The 23393-nt window shown below is 44.6% G+C and overlaps 1 protein-coding gene across 2 annotated transcripts in view; it reads right to left on the bottom strand.

Annotated features, from left to right (window-relative positions):
* Nucleotides 1-23393, bottom strand: part of foxj3 (forkhead box J3) — a 68873-nt gene that overhangs the window by 10797 nt on the left and 34683 nt on the right. For both annotated transcript variants that reach the window (XM_034082778.2, XM_034082779.2), the window contains exons 3-6: nucleotides 10355-10429; nucleotides 7144-7227; nucleotides 4999-5100; nucleotides 975-1103 (exon numbers count right to left, since the gene is read on the bottom strand). In XM_034082778.2, the coding sequence (XP_033938669.1) occupies nucleotides 975-1103; nucleotides 4999-5100; nucleotides 7144-7227; nucleotides 10355-10429 (390 nt within the window). The remainder of the gene's footprint in view (nucleotides 1-974; nucleotides 1104-4998; nucleotides 5101-7143; nucleotides 7228-10354; nucleotides 10430-23393) is intronic.

Below are 23393 nucleotides of genomic sequence, written 5' to 3'. Positions count from 1 at the left end.
CTCTGTGTGGGCAGTCAATGTTATGCACTGCCCCGAGATGTGAGGCGGCAAGCAGCGCTCCCCCCAGCAGCAAGTTTGTCTACGGGATTTATCGGAGCAAGAGGCATTGATGCAAAACCATTGCTGTTCTTACAAAGTAGGACCTGACAACTGCAGGGCTAGCATTGCAAGAGAGGTCACGTCCACTATTTGATCACGCAACATCTTCCTCGCCCGAGATGCGGGCAGTCTGCTGTAGTGCACGGCTCGCAGTCTGGCTCGGGTAAGAGTGAAGAGGTGATAATAAAGCCAGAGTGTTTACTGTGAGCTGCTGAGAGAGAGAGAGAGAGAGAGAGAGAGAGAGAGAGAGAGAGAGAGAGAGAGAGAGAGAGAGAGAGAGAGAGAGAGAGAGAGAGAGAGAGCACATCCATCAGGCTGAGCCGATCGATGCCCAGCGCCTGGAGCAGGGAGCACTCTAGGATGCAGGAGGACCACACCAAAGAGGGGGCATCTCTGGTGGGAGGACATCAGAGGAAGCGCTTTTCTTTGTCTGGCTTCCAGGAGCGTGCACATTTTCTCTGTTTCCCTTAACCCCCTTCCTGATGTTGTACTCCAGCGCATGTCCACCTTGAACCTCGGTCTATTGCTGGCTACGGCTGCCTCCTCTGAAGAAAAACCTCTGGAGGATTTCGGATCAGAGGAAATAAGGGAAACAGTACACATTCCATGTCTGGCGGTGTTTCGTCTTTTATTCATTTAGTGACTGTTGCTCCTTTCCAGGCTTAAAAAATGCGGATAGCATGAGGATTTATCATCTGGCATCAATGTAGCTTTGTGCCAAACTTTAGCAGATTTATAGAAATATCTTCTTCCTACTATCCAACTAAGAGACATTTAGGAGCTGCGACATCGACAGGGAAAATGACCTTTAAGGAACAGCAAGGTAACAGAACGAGTGCAAAATGTAGACTGATGAGCTGTGAGAGCGGTCTTACCGGTGTATAGCTGTGCACGCTGCCCACACTGTTGAGATTGACGGAGGCCAGACTCTGATCCGACAGGCTGTTGTTAAGGCTGCTTCTTGGACTATCGCTCCCTTCCTGGTCTGTGTTGTACAACGCCACCTGAAACACATTCATGTACATCAGATTATTATCTCCGACACACACATAGGAACGATGTGACCATTTGTTATATTAACTCTGGCCAAAATAATTGTTAAGTTAACCACAGAAAGGACACGTCGATTTTGAGCAAAGATATCCTCCCACAAATACAACACACACACACACACACACACACACACACACACACACACACACACACACACACACACACACAACACACACACACACACACACACACACACACACACACACACACACACACACACACACACACACACACACACACACACACACACACACACACACACACACACACACACACACACACACACACACACACACACACACACACACACACACACACACACACACACACACACACACACACACACACAGTAGAGCATGTCAGCATTCCTCTGAGTTAATTTTGGTCTATAGTTAAACAATGTAATTTATTATGGAAATGTAAAGCCTGAGCGTGTGTGTGTGTGCTGCATGCAATGACATGTCATAATAGCAGTGTACTTGCTCTTCACTTTATTGAGAGAGTGTGTGTGGGAGACGCAGGGTGCTGCAGAGCTGAATACCCACCACAGCCACTAAGGGCTTCATGCTGAACGTGTGAATGGGTCTGGAGACAACCGAGACATTCCTATCACTAAAGGTCACACTACTGGCGAAGTCGACCACATCTGCTCACCAAGCGCAATTCCATTTGGGACAACACTGACCTTTCAATGAGGGAAACTAGCCGAAGCACTTCAGGACGACAATCTTAATGATCGTCTAACAAGGTTTGGCCCTCCCACCCTTCCCAAATAAAGTGCGCCGTCAGACAATTATAACAATAGTAAGAAGAACGATCCAGATAATGAATATAATGATACCCGCAGAGAGTAGTCCATGTGATGAGCTTTTTATTGTGAGAAAGGAATGGCGGTAATGCACTGATGGTGGTGCTGCAGTGGAAGAGGGGCCTGGCATTCGAACACTGGTGTGTGTGCGAGCGTGTGTGTGTGTCCGTCCATGACATGAGGGCAGCGTGGTGGTTCCTGCTCATCACTGTGAGTAGAACAGAGTGGGCTCTGTGCTCAGCACAATGAGACAGCAGTGGCAGCAGCCTTCAGGCAAGCAGATTGGCCGGGCCCCTGCCTCTCAGCGGCAGCAGTGGACTGAAGCCTCTTGTCTTTCTGCTGAGGCACACAAGGAGGGAAGGAAGCTCTCACTGCCTCCTCTCCTCTGACTGATTGGCCCGCTCGCTAACATGCTGGTACAACTCGCGGACGTACACACGCAGGGTGAGAGGGTCCTATAATGTTAAGCTTTTAATATAAAGCTCCTGAGCTGCTACAATGAGATAGTAACGACTGCATTTAAAAGCAAAGCGCACATTCTGAATCCAAACAACGCTGTACGAGGAAGAGGGGTCGGGCTGAGGGAGAGGAGAATGGGGGGGTAGTAAGAGAAGCTCATTAGGCAACTCTAGCCTTTCTCCACTCAGTGTAGGCTTGGCTCCAGCGTTCATTAGTGTGAAGGGGAACTCAATGAGCAGCTAAGACTGAAGGCTTAAGCACATCTACAAAATCAGCTCAACAATGCTAATCAAAAACAGCGCGCCACAGAAATATAAATGTTATGTGTAATGAAGTCATAAAATAGGCTTTTAGCTTCAAGTCTCTCACCGTAATCTATTTTTACTCTACGCACCCATAAAGTGTGATGATTTCTAAACCTCGCTGCTCTGTGGTTTACGCAGACCCCAGAGTCCCCCGAGTGAAGACACAGATGAACACCCAGTCGCCTCTCACCCACATACGGAGAAGCATGCACAAACACACATTTGTACAGCTACAGATGTACACTAAGGTAGGGTAACACACACACACAGAAAAACACTCAGACAGAGGCAGGCATGCTCATGCAGGCAGGAGCGGCTCCGCGGTAAATACTGTGTACGCTGTGAGCTAGCAGGCAAGCGAGTCAGGTTCTATTCTTAGCAGTGAATTAAGTAAAAAACCAGAGGAGTCTTTTACATGGGGGCCTAATCTGGAGCATGAGACATGGATTATGAAATCAAAGCAAGATTGGCCCAGGTGTCTCCAACAATGCCAGCTAGTGTTCAGCACCATCCCTGCATGCAGGATTGAACAGACAGGGAGAGGCAGAGGGAAGGGAAAGAGAGGGGGGAGGGAGGAGCCAGACTATTCATCAGCAAACACACTTCCAACAATCCCCTCTCTACATCCATCATCACACCTCAGTGCCAGAGTTTCATCATATTCACGCCAATGTTTAGGGCTGCCCCGGAATACAACCTTTGGGGGTTGGGGGAGTAATATCTTAGTCTATATGAGAAAGGCACACGAAGAAGAGGGAGGGAGGGGGGCAATTGTGAGGAATGTCCGACAGACGAGAAAGAAAGAGATTCCTGCTGGTTCAGAACTCGTCCTGCCAGCGTCTCCCATTGGTCTATCTGAGAAGGCGGGAATGAGGGAGAGAGGCTGGAATAGAAGGGGAGAGAAAACCAGAAAGGGAATTCCTGTGGCTTGGCACACTGCACCGAAAGAGGCGTGGCCTGTCGTGTGTTTACAGTGTAAAACAGTGAGAAACAAGCTCCCTCCGAGGAGTTAAGGCCTCAGATCTGTTGCTATTCCACTTTGTCTTCTGTTCATTTCACCATTGTTAAAGTTTTGTCACTATCAAGTGAACAAATAGACACCAGGCTTCTTTTATCATCTCTAGGAATCCCACGGAAGTCATGATCTATGCAATTTAAATGTGTTCTGCTGGTTGCACTTATGAGTTATTTGATGGCAGGAGTCCAAACTTGAATCTGTCAGCTCTGCATGTTAGGGCCTCATTATGCACTCATGCTGGTGGTGGAGAGACTGGTGCTTGTAGCAAGTGATTGTTTGTAGCAATCACAGAGGAAAAGGCCCATGAATCTTTCTGCGACAGAAACATGAACAACGGCATGTTCTCTGTAGAAACAGCCTCGAGCTAATCGTCACTGACACGCTCGTCAAAACAAGCTGAAACCCCCGGTAACACTACATACATGTACACGCAAGTTATAACACACACCGACATATGCTCAGACTTTGGAGCCCCTGTCAAACAGACACACACTAACTCCTCTTCCCGGTGAACACTCCTGTTCACATTAAATCGTTTTTCTTAATGCTGGCAGCAAATGAATAAGCGACTCTTGTAGGCTTTTTAAAAGTACACCTGAGAGCCGCCCCCACTGGGCCCAGAGGATGGGAGCTTAAGGTTAAAAAGCCTATTTAAATGTCAGAGTGAGCGGCACACTCACAGCTAACAGTCCCCGTGGCTTTGCTCTGTGATGTGCAAGTGGTTCCAAGCTTTTAAATATATGAATACAAAAAAAAAGAGAGCAGAAGGAGCCAGCAGCAGGGACGGTCACCTGTGGTGTAACAGCGCAACGTGGTCACAGAATGAGAAACACGACTCTGGGCGTTAACCTCCACTACAGGTGAGAGCGCAGGAACCCCATGCAGCGTGCGGTGTATCCTATTGCAAGTGTTCACGGGACTGCGTGAGGTCTATCAGGTTGCAAAGAGCTAAGTATCAGTGTGAGCGTCATATTTCCGTGTTGAAGATAACAAGAGCCTGCTGCCTGTTGTTGTTGTTGTAGAGGAAAAAGGTGCTGCAGTGCAGATAGTTGTGTATTTTGGTATGGGATGCTTTGCAGAGAAGCTTTAGGCATATGAGCTTGTGCTTGTGTGTGTGTGTATCTCCCCTCCACTAGAGTGCTCCTCTCTCTGTGGGGAATAGTGCTGTAGGTGGTTGGAGAAGTGGGTGGGGTCAGGGTGCAGCCGTGTAGCCAGGTGTGTGTTGGAGCTGGAGGCTGGATGGCTGGCTGTAGTACCTTGTTAGTCACAGTGTTGATTGCCAGTGTTGGAGAGGCACTTCCAGAGATCATACACTCCATCCCCAAAGACTCCGACTCCAGGCTGTACGGCGTAGAAGCCTGTGGGGGTTGGGAGGCAGACAAAAAATACATAAATAAATAACAACAATTCAACACAGTCTAATTATCAAACAATCCAAATCCAACTGCAGATGGAAAAAAAAAAGACCTGTATTATGTTTGTGACAGATCTGCTGCTTGGACCAGATAAGGGCTGCACAGTGCGGTAAATGAGCGATAATAAGCAAAAACAGAACTACTTGAAAAAAGGGAATATAAAGATATTATAGATAAATATTTAAGTGTACAAAGTTCTGGCATGCTGATGTTTCGTTATAGTGCTTAAACATGACAACATGCTTGTTGAAATATAAAGAAATATAGAATTTTGTTTGTTGACCAATTAACATGTCACTGAACACAAAAGGCACAACTGAAAACGAATGTCAGTTAGGTTTTAAAGTGCAGTTTTCCACAGACCCCCAAATATCTGTAGAAAACAAAAATCCCTAATATGTTAGTCTGTAACGATGGGTTTAATGTGCAGGTTGACATTGTGACGAGGATGAAAAAACGATATATTGTGCAACCCTAGACATGATACATGCCCCTCTGCACAAAACAAAAATATTTAGCAGAACTATTGCAATACTTTTATTTAGGTCACATTTGAACTGAGCCTTCTGAGACGATGGAGACAACCCCCCCATCCCAACCCTCACCACACACACACACACACACACACACACACACACACACACACACACACACACACACACACACACACACACACACACACACACACACACACACACACACACACACACACACACACACACACACACACACACACACACACACACACACACACACACACACACACACACACACACACACACACACACACACACACACACACACACACACACACACACACACACACACACACCACACACACACACACACACACACACACACACACGCACACGCACACGCACGCACGCACGCCTTGCTGTATAGGCGCACTGTAGCGAGAGATAACTCTGCCATGCCTGTCTCATAAAACTGCTTACTGTAAGAGGATTGGCTGCCAACAATACCATTCTTAATTCATGATAAACATAAATGAGATTTCACAAACTCTCAATTTCAATGTCTGAGACTCTTAATGGAGGCAGGCAGACAGTGTCTAGAGGGGGGGAAGGGTGAACGCAGCGCATGTGTCCTTACAGAAAACACACTCTTCACTTGGTGCGTTCTTTTGTGTCATGCTCAAATGAACAGAACAGCATCAGAAGGGCTTTAGTTGAAACTGTTGGCAGAGCTGCATATTAAAAACACCTTTTTCTCTACCTTTGTTGTCTATTACATCTCACACAAGCAAAAGAGGCGTAGTTTGTTGAATGAATGTGATAGTATTTTGCTGCTGTAGGGCCAATACATAAACAGCATGCTAAGTTTTATGTCGTCTACGTGCTTGTGCGTGTCTTTTAGAGACAATGGCGTGTGTTAGGCGTGTGCGTGCATGAGTCTGCCTGGGCCAGCCTAACAGGATCCACCCTCCCTCGTAGCCTCCGGTCAGCCACATTGTGGGGACAAGAGCTCCCCGTGTTGGGATGCCCCAGGGCCAGGTCAATCTGAGCGGCGCACTAAAACCTGTACAGCTGTACGTAATGCTGGGCGAACCTCATCCATAATTAAAGACAAAAGCTCCCGCTCAGAATAGCCGGCGCGCACAGCTCTGCATTAATTGATGTTTGTTAAAAAAAGTGGGCGCAGAATGTAATGTATGTAATGGCTACCTCGGGCATGGTTTATTAATAAGGACCCCACTTTATGACAGGCTAGCGAAGCAGCATGGAGAGGCAGTTACATAAAGTCTGGATATGAACTCCTACTGAGTCTGTGTGTGTGTTCATCCATGTGTGTGTGTGTCTGCATGTGGTAGAGAAAGAGTGGGAGAAAAAGGAGGGTAAAAGGAAGGAGGCAGGAGAAGAGGCACAGAGGCACAGATAAATACTGAGATGGAGGCAGAAGCGTAAGCAGAGGAGCAGCACATTAAGAGCTTCCTCAAGAATATGCCGTTTCTTTCATCAGACTCACCCGCTCTCCAGACCGCGGCCTCTTCTTTGGCCGTGTAGGCAAGGCGTCCTCCTTCGGGTTGGTGTCAATGGCCCAGTAAGAGCCCTGCAGACAGAACAAAAAGACCTGTGAGCTGATAAAACACAACATATTGCTGTTTCACATAGGGCTGTGCGATTATGGCAAAAATCATAATCACGATTATTTTGGTCAATAATTGATATCACGATTATTAAAAGCGATTATCCATTTACTTTGAAAACATCCATTTATAGAAAAAAAAAATTTGAACAGTATGTTTTTAACAGTTGATTACCCTGAACTTTAAGTATAATTCAACTGAAAAACCAATACATTTAAAAAAAGAAATAAAATAAGAATCGTTTTATTTAGATTATGTTGTTTTCATAATCGTTGCAAGCCAAAATCGTAATTGCGATTAAAATACCATTAATTGAGCAGCCCTAGTTTCACACGACATCCCTTCAGTGTTTGCACTGGACTTGGACATTTACTCTATGACACAAATCACAGCACACGAACGTCAGGTGTTTGGTTCCAACATTATTTAGAAATAAGAGGTCTAATCTGCTCTGCTAAAATCTATCAGCCCAAGCTGTTATTCGAGCATTATTATATATATTTGAGCTGTTTGTGCGGCGTGTGGGTGGGCTTTGTTAGTGAGAGAGGCTTTTCCTCCTCTGCGGCTGCTTCTCAATGAGAGGCTGGTGAGGGCAGCTGGTGGTGGTGAAATGCTAAGCCTTTTCTGAAGCTGTACTTCCTCAGCCTCAGGTACTGAGTCAGAGTGCTGTTGCCAAGGATGAAGGCTCCACAGTCTCAGCTCAGGAATTGAGGCAGCGCTCGCCCTGCCGTGTTGCTTTCTTCTTCTCAGGTCTGAGCAAGGCTAATCAAGGAGAGAACAGTTGGGCTGGCTCTGGGGCTGCAGCTAGCAATTCAACAACCAGGCTGCATTATTTATCTTTTGCATTCCCATTTAATTGATTTTTCAATGCTTTTCTTCCTCGAAGCCAACAGGAACAACGCTCACAGTACAGATTTTCACCCTGAGGCCCTGCGAGTTGTGAATTTATTTTTAATATTTCATATGACCCCCCGATAAAAATCTCAATTGTCCAGAGAAAGTGAGTTCAGGACCTTTAAAATTACTTCTTTAGCAGAGAAAATTATTGTTATTTCCACAAGAAATTGTGCGAACAACAGGAGGAAATAGAAGCAGCTGTATCTCAAGTGTCTGTACAGTAACTGCTGCATAACGGCCTGCTCTTGTTCAAGCCAGAAAATATGTTCTTTTTTTACGGCTCGAATGCACAACTACTGCAATTGTTAAAAAGGAAAGCCAGGGTTGGCCTACATTTGTCAGGGGGGTTAACATTATAAGTTGTATTATGTGCGAGGCTTTGGGGTCAATTAACATTTTCCTCAGAGGGGAGGAATAATTCACAGCACAATCAAGCAAAGATGAAGAAACATCTCGTATCGATGTAGGCTAAAGCAGAAAACCTCATTACCCACCCCGTGTTTTAACATGAAGCTTCACTGACAAACGTATGGCTAGGTTAGAAAAAGGCATATCTACATGTGCTTCATCTCCGTGTTAAGATGAAGGGGTTAAACGCAGGGGTACTGATGCAGATGTTTCAAAATTAGGCGTCAGAGAAACAAAGCCAGGCTTGGTGGCGTTTCTTTTAATTAGGGGGGGAAGAAAACATGAAGTTAACTCTCATGGGAGGGGAGTTTCTGCATTTCCCTACACCCACCCCAAGAGAGTTGGCAGGAAAAAAAGAAAAACATATAAAGAGTCATTAAATTATTCACAAATATACTGCAAAATACTGAAGCATTGCCAAGTGAAGTGGAGTCTGGGGCACAGCCACATTCTCCTCTGCAGCCATATAAACAAAGGCTGCTGTAAAGACTGTTAAATAAAACTGATAACAGATGACCTATTCTCTTCCCGTAAATGACAACGCTCATTTTCATACATCTACATAAGTGTTATCATGTAGTTCCCCTTTTGTGTGTAAATAAAGGAAGAACAAACACAACAGGTAAACCGGTCCTGGAAAATCCAGACAAAGACAATTACAAAAATGATTATTAACGGTAGCCTTCACGGCATGAATTTCTACCTCCGAGGTGGTTTTGGGGGGTGTCGATGTACAATACCAACTGTCATCTCCTACACCATCTCCGAGTGAGAGTGAGAGGCAGACAGAGAATAGCATGACTCTCCTATCTCATCCAACCAGCAGTTCTCATATTCCTGCCACATTACAATATTGATGCAACATATCAAGAGCGGCTAGCGCCTCTTTGAAGTTGTCTTCGGGGGGGAAGGGAGTGAGGAAAATTCAAAATTAAACATTAAGGATGCGAGCATGTTGGCCATGCATTTGGAATGGGATCCATACAGCAATAGATTATTTTGTATTTAGTGGAGCAGCTCCCAGGAGTGTCAATATCAGAGGATTACAGCAAAACATGAAATTAGCATTCAGTCCCCATCCTCTACACAGCTAGGCGTAGCTCTTCATGCATGCGTCGGTGTGCATGTGCGTGTGTATGTGTAATTATTTGTGCAGTTCCCTAAGCATATGTAGCGTATGCTCTGACAGCGCCGGGATAAAATCTGGGTTAGGCTACATATGGTTAGACCTATGCATGCCGTCAAACTCAATATAGTCCTCAGTGGAGCACTTCTTATCAGGATGATGTCGCTGCAGATTTGGAGGCTGGAAAAGCAACTGAAGGTGCTCCTACTGAGACTCAAATGTCAAATTAACATGTTGGTCTTTACATTGTTTACGGAGAAGATAAATGGGAGCAGAATGGAGAGATAATGAGTGCTGATTCTCTCCTAGAGTAGCTTCAGGTTCACCTTGAGATTCTGGAAATGACCTGACTTCCACCCTGTTACGGCCCCATCTATTTTCCCTTCTCCATCACCCACATCTGCCGTCTGTGCTTGTCCAACCAACTAGTCTCCTTACATTTAAAATGCAGTTCTGTGGGGCGGGAGGTTCATAATAGATTACGAGCATGCCATGCATTTCCAGAGTGTCAGAGTCCTGGCAGCCATTCAAAGGTAACATTTTTCTGCCAGAGATAGGCTGATACACACCAAAGAAATGTTGTAACAGGGCTTTTTTGGCAGCTGAGAAACTATATATATTCTTTTTATTAACTGCATGCATTCTTTTCAGATTCTCACCTTTCCGGGGTCATCTTTGGAGCGAGGCACTTTGAGAAAACACTTGTTCAATGACAGATTGTGCCGTATTGAGTTCTGTGGGGAAACAGACAGAGAGAGACAAAGGTGAGGGGGGGGGGGGGGTCAGTGTACACATATCAAAAACAAGATAACCCAAACAAGTCTGCAGGACGTGAGAACATCACCGCCGGCAGTAACAAGGGCACACAACTCGTTGGCATGCATCTTTAAGGTTTAGTCACAGCTCCTATCATCGAAGTCAGCTCGTCTCAGTGACGTGAGATCTGGCCTGCCACTGTGTCCAGATTTCACTCCACAAACACATGCACGAGCCCAGTGTGTGTACCAAGCCAACAGGAAGCCGTATCTTTCATCAATGTCCAACAAACTGCAGACTGGTTGCACAACATATCGAATTCCTCCGGTGCCAAAAGTAGGTGCCAGAAGGAATCCCACACTGGGATGGTTGCTGATACTTGGGCCTGATATTAATTAATGCTTCAGCGAGCTCCTGGGGGGGCAGGAAATAAATTATGTAGATCATTCTGAAAGTTAACTCATTACAGTGTTACAAGCTACTCCACGCTGGTGAAGAGAGGTTCATCCAGCTGCCTGATTGGGGAGGGGGAGGGCTGGAGTAGCCACAAGGGCTGGAGAGCGACGCTCCGGGCCCCCGGGTTAACCAGCTACAGCGGGGCCCTCAGAAGCAGCTGGAGGCAGGCCAGCCGCTGGCGAACAAGAACCAATGGATGCACACGTTTGTCTACTCCACTTTATGGAGTGGTATTGACAGATGGCCACACTAAAGAGCTGTAGATTCTCTGATGAGTTTAACCGATGCACACGTCGAGAGAGGCAGAGAGAGAGACAGGGAGAAAGGCAGAGAGAGAGTAAGAGAGACATAAAGAGAGAACATAGAGAGAGGCAGAGAGAGAGAGAGAGAGAGAGAGAGAGAGAGAGAGAGAGAGAGACAGGGAGAAATAAAGAGAGAGACGGAGAGAGAGAAAGAGAGAGAGTAAGAGAGACATAAAGAGAGAACATAGAGACAGGGAGAAAGAAAGAGGCAAAGAGAGAGAGAAAGAGAGAGAGAAAGGGAGAGAGAAAGGGAGAGAGACAGGGAGACAGAAAGCGATAAAGAGAGAGAGAGACAGGGAGAAAGGGAGAAATAAAGAGAGAGAGACAGAAAGAGAGAGACAGAGAGAGAGAAACAGAGAGAGAGACAGAAAGAGAGACAGAAAGAGAGAGAGACAGGGAGAAATAAAGAGAGAGAGACAGAGAGAGAGAGAGAAACAGAGAGACAGAAAGAGAGAGACAGAGAGAGAGACAGGGAGAAATAAAGAGAGAGAGAAACAGAGAGACAGAAAGAGAGAGATAAAGAGAGAGGGAGGGAGAGACAGAAAGAGAGAGACAGAGAGAGGGAGGGAGAGACAGAAAGAGAGACAGAGAGAGGGAGGGAGAGACAGAAAGAGAGAGACAGGGAGACAGAAAGACATAAAGAGAGAGGGAGGGAGAGACAGAAAGAGAGAGACAGAGAGAGGGAGGGAGGGAGAGACAGAAAGAGAGAGACAGAGAGAGGGAGGGAGAGACAGAAAGAGAGAGACAGAGAGAGGGAGGGAGAGACAGAAAGAGAGAGACAGGGAGACAGAAAGACATAAAGAGAGAGGGAGGGAGAGACAAAAAGAGAGAGACAGAGAGAGGGAGGGAGAGACCCCCCAAGTGCGAAAGATGGGAGCTGCTTATTCAACAGTATGGGCAATTATAGCGCAGGAGGCATGATAATGAGAGCCTCGTTGTAATGCTGTCAGTCTCTCTGGTAAATCACTCTAAAGTGCCAATGCAATCCAGAAGAAGTCTAACACTTTTCTCCCAACAGAAAAGGTAGCGGGGGAAACTGGAGCAATAGACAAAACAATTGTGTTGTTGTGCCAAAAGGAAATCTTTTCTGAAAGTGAAACTCAATACAGAATCCATCTTTTGAGTATCAGATAATCTTCCCTGCGGGCTTGAAAGAAGGCAGTTTGCTTCTTCACAATGAATTCATGTTACAATGGATCCCCAACATGTGATCATGACATTAGCTATCTGTTGGCGCTCGCAGCCTGCAGGGCAGTCAGGAGGAAGGGTCCTTTAAACCGGCAGTCTGGCACACCCATTCACAAATTGTCCCGTAAGAGCTCCAGACAGTGTTCACACATGTCGCGCACAACAGCAGATTACGCCTGTCAGTAACATTCTCACTTTATCGTCCGAAGCACTTGGACTGTAGCACTGGACATGATTTAAGTTGTGCGTTTAAAAAGGTTGCACTTAAAATAACTTTGCACTCATCAAAGAAGAATGTATTAGTTTGAGATCAATTATTTTTTAAATGATTACATTTTTAGCGTGACACATGTCCAATGAAACTGCCCAAACCACATGACTCATAATTCACAAAACATTTGTGTCAATACCACCACATTCTAAATAACTTACACTAATTCAAGATAACCATAGCTGTTTCTGAACGAGCTAAATGCAGGGCTAAGTGTTTATTACGATAAAGATTTGGGCTGAAGTATCACCTACACACCTGAAGTGAGGGTATTTGAACAATACAGACAAAGACAACAGCACAACAGACGGGGTATTGAGAGACACAGATTCTCACGAGATATTAAAGAAGCAGGAATCACACGCCTACTACACAAACGTTCATCAGGTTTCAAATAAAAGTCACAAAAAGGAGATTCGCACACATCCTTTCAACTTTCAAAATCAAGAAATCTTGTATATGTTTTCAATGACCTATTTGTGGATTTCTGTTATTACTTTCAAAAGAGAGTGAACATGCCAAGTTCAGAGAGACACATGTCTCGCCTTTTCTGAAACATTATCCGTTACGTAACTATGCTACACACTAGTATGCATTTATGGACAGGTCTCAAACAACAATATATTCTCCTTGGATCTTCAAAACTACACACGGAAGAAATCAGACTGAACTCTATGTGGTCTGAATGAAATCCAGCCAACATGATAACCACTTTCCCTCCGAGTGTGCAACGCTGTGACGCTGCAGCATCATCGCTGATCTGTAGGCTTGGACCTGAGAAGAATCACAAAGACTTGAATTCAAACGCAGTATTAGTGATGTGGTGGCTCTTAAACATACAGTTTGACCCCAAATGTGAGTGCACATAAACGTGACTGGAAATGAGGGCTTGGAAATATTTAGATTTATATCGGTATCATGATATAAGACCAGATATTGTGTTCCATTTTGGAATTCGTAATATCACAATTATTTTTGGCTTTTCCTGCTTCTAAAGGATGCACTACAGTAAATTGATGTACATTTCAAATGTACCCACTTAGTCATTATATCCACATTCTGATGATTTCTTTTGACCAACAAAATCATTGTGTAAAAGTTTTATGAAGGCACAAACTGCCAAACGTACAATATCACCACAATGTCAATAGATGTTTTTTTCAATATATTGTCGTCATCGATTTTTTCAATATTGCCAAGTACCACCAGATATCCTGCCCCCCCTTCAACTCAGCTGCTCTTCCTCTTCACAGGCAGTCTACCTCACACAGGCTGCAGTGTCAGCACCATTACACAGACGTTGTCCTTTTAGCCTCACTCTGTCCCTTGCCTTGTCACAGTTGGACTTTAGTTCAGATGAATAAAACGATGTGAACACAGAATGTGATCATGCATAGTGGATGGTGACTAACAGATATAAGGCTCTCAATTCAGCAAGCTCTGCTACTTTAGAACCCTGAGACATGACAACAGGAGAGTGTCTGAGCGGTGATGCAAGCTGTACAATTCTTATACACACTTAAGTACTTCAAACCATTTCCCCATCACAGCCCCTGAGTGTGTGTGCCACTTGATGCCAGGCGGACGGCAGCAGCTGAACTCAGAGAGGTGGCTCTATCCATTAAGGACCTTCTGCTGGGACTAAATCATTGATACAGTCAAGCAGCCGAGGCCTGCCGCTACATTAGAAGAAGTTGACTTTTTAATGAACTCTGCCTGCCTGCTCTTCTCTCCTCCTGACAGGCCGTGAAGCCACATAGTGTGTCAGACAAACTCTCCCCACTGCTTTAGACACATCTGTGGCGTGAAACTAACAGGCTGTGGGTCATTTGCAGGCGAAGACATGAACCAGAACAAAAGGGAACTCGAAGATATTACAACGGCAGCAGGGGAAGAAAAGTAAAAACATGATGACGGAGACTATCAGGGCATTTAATAGATCGCAGTGCATTTGCTGAGTAGGAGGGAAAGGAGTACCAAGACTACGATAGGCTGATGAAAAATGAAGGCCAATTACCGTTGAGCATATAAACAATGTCAGCATTTGAGAAGCAGCTCCTTAGATTTAAATCCTAAGGCTGTTTATGTACAAAGTATATCTGCTTAAAGACAGTAAAATGGGTTTGAGCACTATGAGGGTAAAAGGGATGTGAGGTAGGCGGAAGAGGTCACAAGATGTGAACAGTGATGCACAAAGTGAGTTAGACAGAGCCCACTGCAGGGGTCCGGCCCAAGTGCTGCCCAGCATCTACCTGCAACCCCCATAGAGCGCCTCGTATCCAACCTCAGCACAGGCCTGTGTGTGTCTGTGGGATGCCTCCTACACACCTAAAGAAATGCGCACACACACACTGGTACGTGTCTGCGAACAAATGGCGGTGATTTAACACACCAGGACAGCAGAGGAGGCGCAAGGCAGCTCCGCCCTCGCTGCCTGCCCCCCCCCCTGCCTGCCCCCCCGCTGAGGAGCGCTGCAGCTCAGCAGAAGGACCGCCAGGGGAAAGTAGGTCAGGCTGACCTCTGCGCTCTGCGTGTCAAACGTTCAGAGTGAGCTAAAGGGACAGGCCATGTCAGAGCCCCGCTCCTCACAGCTAGGGAGGAGGAGGCACCCTGTGCACACGATCAGGGACCCAGGGGAGCGGACTCGGCATGCTGGGACAGACACACATATGCACACATACCGGATATGACATAGGATGAGCACCAGCAACCCAGGGAGAGGAGGAGCCCCACTGCGGTCCGACGTGAATTAATCAATGCCTCCGCAGCTTCCTGGCCTTCCCACATTCACACCAACTTCCTGAAACTTTTGAGCCTCAGGACAAAGATTTTAAAAAAGGAAAGAAAAAAAAAATGTGTGCGGGGGCTTTGACGGACCAACACACAGCCCACTCTTACATTTCCCACAACTAACAAAGAGCAACAAAAGGCAGTTTTTGAGTTTACCTGTAACATTCCTGAGTGAGAGGCTAAGATGACCTACAGCGGCTCTTAAAGCGTTACGATTAAACTCCAGAAAGAAGGGGGGCTGAAACGCTGCTGTGTCTGGGATGAGGGCTCCCTGGCATTGCCGTTTGTGGGAAATAGGCCGCGTTGAATGATGTCAGAAACCAGTGGTTAAACACCCGCTACAGGAGCTGCACATGAAAGCAAATATTTCAAATAGAAATGTTGTCCGTGTTACATTTATATTTCAAATTAAGAGCAGGTCTGAATCAAAAGATGTACAATTTAAAACTCCGAGTCAGTTAAGGGGGCATTGTAATGTGTACCCAATCACAGTGTTTCCACATTAACAATTAACTTTACCATAATTTGCTTAAGGGCTTTTAGAGTGGGGAAAAATATGTTAAGTTATGAGAAAATATAAGACAGGCCTGTGGTGCCACGTCTAATATCTTGTATCGCGTGTCTGTCCAGAGGAGGGAGAATGAAAATCTGAAATAACAAGAAAGTATTCCTGCTGGTCCTTTAGAGGAGAGGACCTCTCATTGACCTGTCTACAAGTCTGAATGATGGAGAGACACAAAAGACTCGCGCCATGGCCGAGACTTGGATCAGTTTAAAACATAGAGAAATAATATCTGCTGGAGGAATGAACGGTGAGACGGAAAGATAAAGCAGTTCGTTGAGTGGGTGAGAGAAAGAATGAATGAGTGAAACGGTAGCCAAAGAAATTGAAAGAAAGACCTGGTGGTTGGACATGTGTAAATGAACGCGGAGAGTAGATATCATTGAAAAAAAGAAAGAAGTGGCTGCCACACAAGACGGAAGTGAATTAGCGATATTTTATCAAGATTATATTATGAAAAGGAGGACGTCTGTCAAAAATGACGAAGTGGGGTCTGCTTTCTTCACATCATGGTGGGAAGGCTCTCTACTGCAGAGTCAGAGATAGCAGATATTATCACATTAGACTAACACACTGACATCACTCACAAATGACTCAAAGACGCAGTTCACAAACAGCTTTTACAAGATTGCAACATGGGTTTCAAGTTCAGTACATCTGTCAGAGAAGTGGATGGTGAGGTGGTGCAGCTTTTAAAACGGGACGAGACGGTGGGCAGGGATCCATAGCAGGGCATCAGTTGTGCGCGTTGAGACAAAATTAATTGTGAAATTGTGAAATTGATTGTTAACTAACTCGTTTTTTCAAGGGTTTGTTAATCTGCATGTTTGAGAGCACTCTGAATACTTTCTGGTTTAAGACTGTTCGATGAATACAAACAAATATTTGAATAGGTGATTTTCAGTTGGAGGTAAATATAAGTCGCATTCACAAAATAGATACCTAAAACAAATAATGGACAGAATAATCCATAATGAAAAAGGTACTGTAGTTGCAGCCCTACAAAACTCAAGAAAATATTACTTTGTTTCCAATCAATTTGTCGTTGAAGTACAATTAGAACAATTGAAAGATTATAAAAATACAGCAGAATATTATGAAGCATTTAATCTATAGCTAATTATCAGTACACATTAACTCATTAGACTTTTTGCAGGCCTTACCAAGAGACTACCAAAAAGAATGAAAGGTGTGACAGCGAGGAGCAGCGAGAACTAAGAGCAGCGAGCAAGCCCACGATAAAAGGAACTGGAAGTGGATCAATAGAGTACAGTAACACACGCAGGTAGATTACTGTATTTTTAGGCCTTTGTTATTTTCTAAGGACCCTGTGACATGCCCACCAACACAGAACATACTCCTCAGCCTCGGGGATCTGCACCGAGGCCACGGAATGTAGCACCTTCGCTGTCTATTTGTAGTGGGTGTGGGAAGGCATGTGGGATGCCACAGCGTTCGCTCAGCAAGGCTTTAAAAGAAGGTTTTATTGGACACACACACACGCACACACACAGGTAGAGAAAGGTAGGTTCATGCAGGTGCAATCACAGGATGATTTAATCCTGTTAGCTGTGAGAAGAGCGGTGACCCTGAGGCCATTCCAACGAGGCTCTTCTGACTGACTGGATGAGAACTTGCTGCGTGATGACAAAGGAAGTGGCAGGAAGCTGTATGCTTCACTGTCACCTCGTGTTCTACTGCACACGTTCACAACATGTACATGGAAATCAGGAGAAAGTCAAGTAAGTAGGTTTTCCTGGGATTTAATGACTCAAAATATTACATTAGGCATCTATTACAGACATGTTGTATTCTATCATACTGCTTAAGACTTATTGACTACATTGAACACTCCCCCGCAGACAACATACTGTCAGACTTAAGAAGTCCACACACACACACACACACACACACACACACACACACACACACACACACACACACACACACACACACACACACACACACACACACACAAAACAACTATAACGATTTTTAACTTGATTTACTCCAACCATCTTCAAAGGCATTTGATCTGCCTCCCTTGACATCTAGTAGTAGTATGTTGGCATGCAAGGTTTTAAACCCAGTACTCTCTGATCTCTACTGACTTGTATGTAGTTTTAATAAAACATACAGTTTGCTTGCCTGCTGCAGAAAAATGCAAAATTGTCCTAAAAACATTTCACAGGTTATTCCTTGCTAGGAGAGCGCTATGTCTACGATGCAAAGACAAAAGAAAGCGAGCGCTGATCACTAACTTTCACTACGTAGACTCAGGTCATCTGCTGTAGCACATTGAGGTATTATAGTAATTAAAACTCACCAGCCACTTGTGCAGCAGGAGATGACACTATGGGGAAATTGTATTTTTCTTCCTCCGCTTAACAATGAGCATTTGGCTAAATTAAACCCATTTTTCACCGGCAGGCTCATATAATGAGGCCAGTACATGCAAGAAAGAAATGAGCTTGATAAGCGATTACATGTTGTGTGGACTCAAAAAGACATTGCTATCACGAGGAGGGAGAACAGTGACGGCAGGAAGAAAGATTCAGAACATTTAGTGAGATGCTTGGATTTGGTTATTATGTTTTTTTTTAAAAAAGCTTTAATTATGGAAAATAACAACAAGGAACAAAGAGCAAAACAAAAAGATAAAAACCTTTCAAATGTTGCCTCCCGCTACAGGGGAGCAAACGGAGATGACAACTGAGGTCAGTGTGTTGCATCAGTATCCACAGGTGTTGTGTTTCCAGAGGTCAGCTCTATACAGTCACACTGCAGGAAAGGCTAAGAGTATAATCAGGAGAAAGGTGTCTACACGTCACTATCTTGAATAAATACAAGCCGTCTACATATTAACCACCTTCAGATACACATTAACCAAGGAAATCGGCAGTAGATGTTTATCTTACCTGCCTATTCTGAAAGAAAAAGAAATCCAACTTTATCTGCCAAGTCATTTGGCCGAGGGTAATCCAGGGATACTGCCTATAGATCCTATAGATCCTATAGAGCCCAGGCAATAGACTGAGCCAAAACAAAACCCCCATAGTTCTCTGGTGGCATAAAAGAGGTTTATGAATGCTGCACCAAGGATGTTCCCTTTCAACGGCAGCGTGGGGTTGGAGACCAAAACCTTCAATATAAATGTTCTGAACTCAATCCCACTCGGGCCCATGCACCCACATTCCCTTCCTGCTTTGTTGTTGTAAAGCCAACCTTGGAATGGATCTGCAGAAAAATAAGGGAAAAAAACTGCTTCTGCATTATTTTCTAGGTGCGCTCAGGGTTACAGCCCTGGCTTGAATGCTACGTTTGAAAATGGAGCATTCCCCTTATAATTTGGGAGGCGGTCACTGCTGATTTGAAAAGCCATGTGGGAAATGCAACTTAGTGCACCGCTGAATGGCAGGTCAAAGAACCACAAAAGCTCTGAGCCACTTATAGGAAGCCTATTTGATCAGAGTCCTTCAGAGGCGATCCGTCTTTGTCTCTCTTTGCCTCTCACTCCAAACCGCACACAGCCAAGACGTTTTGTTCAACCTCCAATGTGTAAACATTAGCGCGGCGCGGCATGCAGAAGTGCAGCATTATTCCATGAAGTAGATTATTTTAGAAAAGATTTGACCTTCGACAGGGTTGTCTTTGGCGATGAGAACAACAACGTTGAGAAGAAATGATGGTGGGCGGAGAATTGCATATGCAGATTGGGTGATCACACACACACCATTTTGTTGAGGGTCTATTGTGCTAAAAAATACATTACAATGACATGAACATTTATTTTATTTAAGTCACATATCTTGTTTTGTATTCAAATAAACAGATATTGGATCGTGTTGCAATCAAGAAAGTGAACTGCTTTGTTTCACCAGAGAAATATTCCATCAATATTTAGTTTGAACTTAAAAAGCTACATGTATCTAGAAAACCAGAACAACTGACTGTAGCTCACATTTAAGAAATAACAGCTACATTACTGTATATGTTCAAATCAAAAACATGTTCAATAATATAATCATTAAATCCATTCAAATATGGAATGATATAGGAAATGCTTCTGGTCATTTCTGGTGAATAGCAACATGGACTATCATCTGAATGATCCTGTTTAGAGCTCGTCGGCCTCCATCTTAGCTGCTGATGAGCTAACGTTAGCAAACAAACCATCTTTGGCCGAGCGTAGGGGCAGCAGTTTGCAATGCATATCACAACAGACGACAGTTTTCTGTTACAGTTTGGCAAACCCACACAATAAATGTTTGTACAGCAGCTTAATCTAAAATGAGGAGCCGGCAAACAGCATGCACAGTGACTCTACTCCTGAACCAAAGGGGGGGGTTGGGAACAACAGGGAGGTGGTAGTCACTTGAGTTTTTTAGGGGTTATAATTGTGATTGCACGCTCTGGTTCGCCTTCCTTTCTCATGCACTCAGGTCATCACAAGTTATACAAGCCCAGAGGCAACACAAATAATTTGACAGATACTCAAATCGGGAAAAAAGACACATACTGTGTGCTTGGTCACTTGAGGGAAACGGTGAGTGCATATAAGCAGATAAAGCAGCCTTGCACAGCGCTGTAAATGTGGTTCTGTGAGCGACTCAGGCTTGCACTCTTCTCCTGTGCTTTTCCTCTCCCTTCCTCCTCCACTGCAGAGGCTGTTCAAGGCCATGAAAGATTGGAGGCAAAGTGACGTCCTCCGGTTTATCCTCCCTGAAAGCCTTCGCATGCTCTCAGTTCCACATGAGGGATCTGATGAAAGCCGTTTGTCAGTACGCCACTTAATTATCAGCCAGAAGAGCCTCTGATGCTATCCTCTGACAATGGCTCACAGCAGCCTGCTGACTACAGTGCCCACTAACAATGAAGAACTGACTGCAGCTACTAATGGTGACGGGGTAGTGCCAACTGTCCACTTAGGAGTTAGACAAATTACAAAGCAGCACAGAAATCTTTGTGTGCTACTTCAATGTACATCCTTTTCTGTCTAGGCTCAGGCAGCGAGGAGGAGCACAGTTTGCATCCGTGTACTAAGACTGTAAAATGTGATGTTCGGGAGAGAAAATGCTAAACAGAAAAAAGTCCTACTGAAAACGCATGATATCTCGTGGGGGAAAGACGGAGAGGTTTTGACCTTTTATTTCCGCTGCATGTCTACTCACACATTATAGAGCTGATGCTGCTGCTCAATATGCACATTAGCATACGAATAAATAAAACAGTCACATGCGTTCCCTAACCTTCTATATTTGCATTGTCATATCTCTGTGGCTGCTGACTGTTGAGAAACAAAGCGACCGTAACTACACACCACTGTTCTTTCAGTGCAAATGGATCAAACAAAGAAATCCATTACGTTGATATTAGGTTAAAAAACTCAAAATCAAGTATGATATTTAAATATCATAAGGAGAGAGATATTCAACATGACCACGCCTCTCCTTCTGCCTGGTGTTATCTATTTCCACAAAGCGAAGGCGTGTATTCTTCAAAGGGTTGGGCTGTCAGTAGCAAAGATCAGCTGGAGAAAGGTCTTATTCCGTTGTGTGCAAACATACATTTGGTACAGTAATCTCAATGCTCTAAAAAACCCTCAGCTACTACACAAGCAGAGGAATGAGTAAGCCATTTACTATCATCACCCGTATGAATCTGAACTGATACTTTTCATTAGCACGGTACATGTCCATGACAGACACAGGGTGATGATGACTCAGTGTACCCTTGGACTCCCCACAGCAACCTGTCAGCAGGGAGCAAGTCCACAAAGCAACGGCAAGAAGCAACATTTTAAATCACTGCTCTGCTCTGGGTAACAAATCCTGAAAAGGGCCTAAGAGAATCTTTTTTTTGTAATATGTATTAGATGTGATTTTCTTCTGAAAAGGAAATCACAGACCCACCCTACAGTCCATTAGCCAAGTGAATGCAGAGCTGCCATACTTGCTGACCCATTAATAATACATTGCAGTGGTCAAAAGAGGCCAGACACCTCGGTGCACCTCTGCATCCCTCTACACGGCCACATTAATGGGCTAATTCAGATGCAATTAACTGGCGAGGAGAGGCTGTGGCCTTGTGGCTGGAAGAGCGCAGGCTGAAGGGCTTAGAGCCAGGCTGGGATTATAATGTGAACACACACACACACACACACACACACACACACACACACACACACACACACACACACACAACAATTGACATACTACAAGCAGGGAGCATTTGTAGTTCAAAAATAATGTAGCTTTCAATATTGAATATGAGAAGAAAAGAAAGAAAAGAATGGATGCCATTTACTCAACGTTTTCAAATGTATCCGTAGTGATACTGTTAGTAAATTACCCTCAGCTACATTTCTGTTTCAGTGCGTTTTCTAAAATACTGTCCATAAGAATAACTGAAGAGGAGGTATAAAAAAGATTTAAGCAACACAGACATATTTTTGAAAGTTGACGTTTCAAACATGTTGGACATTTTCCCTTTTACGAGTCCAGCAGATGCGAAGTAACATGAGCGTTAATGTAGATTGTTTTTGTGTTGACCAATGAATGTAAAATCTCCTTTAAGCTCTGTTTTGGTTTCCACCGACTCCTGAGACAATGGTTTGGGTCTTTAGCGACTCCATCAGTGGACTAAAATGTTGCGATAAAATAAGTAAAAGACTTAGGTGATAAGTAAAAGACTCAGATGATAATATTAGCTTTTTACATTTAGCCATGTTATTTATTTTTAATACAAAAATATTGATTATAGCCGTTTATACGCACAGAAATGCTTTTATCCTGTGAGGACTTTGTGTAAAATGACCTGCATTTCCATTTCATTTCATCACTTTTGTTTTTGAGTTTGTCCATTTCTGCCAGTTTTACTCAATAAAGTGGCTGCAGAAATCTGCTCTTCGAGAATGTGACGTTGACAAACGAGCAATTACAGGAGCGATATTTGTGTGTCACATCTGTGGCCGGCATGACCCGCGATTAGCCCTACTGATGCTGAATGTGAGATGCGAGAGCCAGGCCCTGTCATCGCAGGCGCCGGGGAAGGCAGCGCGGCCCAATCTGGCATGTCATCCATCACTGGTTCCACTCGGCTGCCACAGCTGTGTCACCGTCCCCCTCTCACAGACTGCTGACCCCACTGAGGACGCAGCAGCATGATCAAATATCTCTCTGGGATAAGAGACAGCCAAGCTGCTTCACTGAGTAGTCAGAGGACAACCCCCCCCCCCCCACATATCCTCTACCATGGTGACATCTTTATCAATAAGCAGCATTTAATGGCGGGCAGCAGCAGAACTGTGTCGGGACACATGGCTGCTCACCTTTGATTAAAAAAAAAAGCAAGGATTGTGAAGAGCAGAGTGA

Source organism: Pseudochaenichthys georgianus, chromosome 5, assembly GCF_902827115.2.
Source record: "Pseudochaenichthys georgianus chromosome 5, fPseGeo1.2, whole genome shotgun sequence".
NCBI classification, from domain to species: domain Eukaryota; kingdom Metazoa; phylum Chordata; class Actinopteri; order Perciformes; family Channichthyidae; genus Pseudochaenichthys; species Pseudochaenichthys georgianus.
This window is presented reverse-complemented; position numbering and strand designations above follow the sequence as displayed.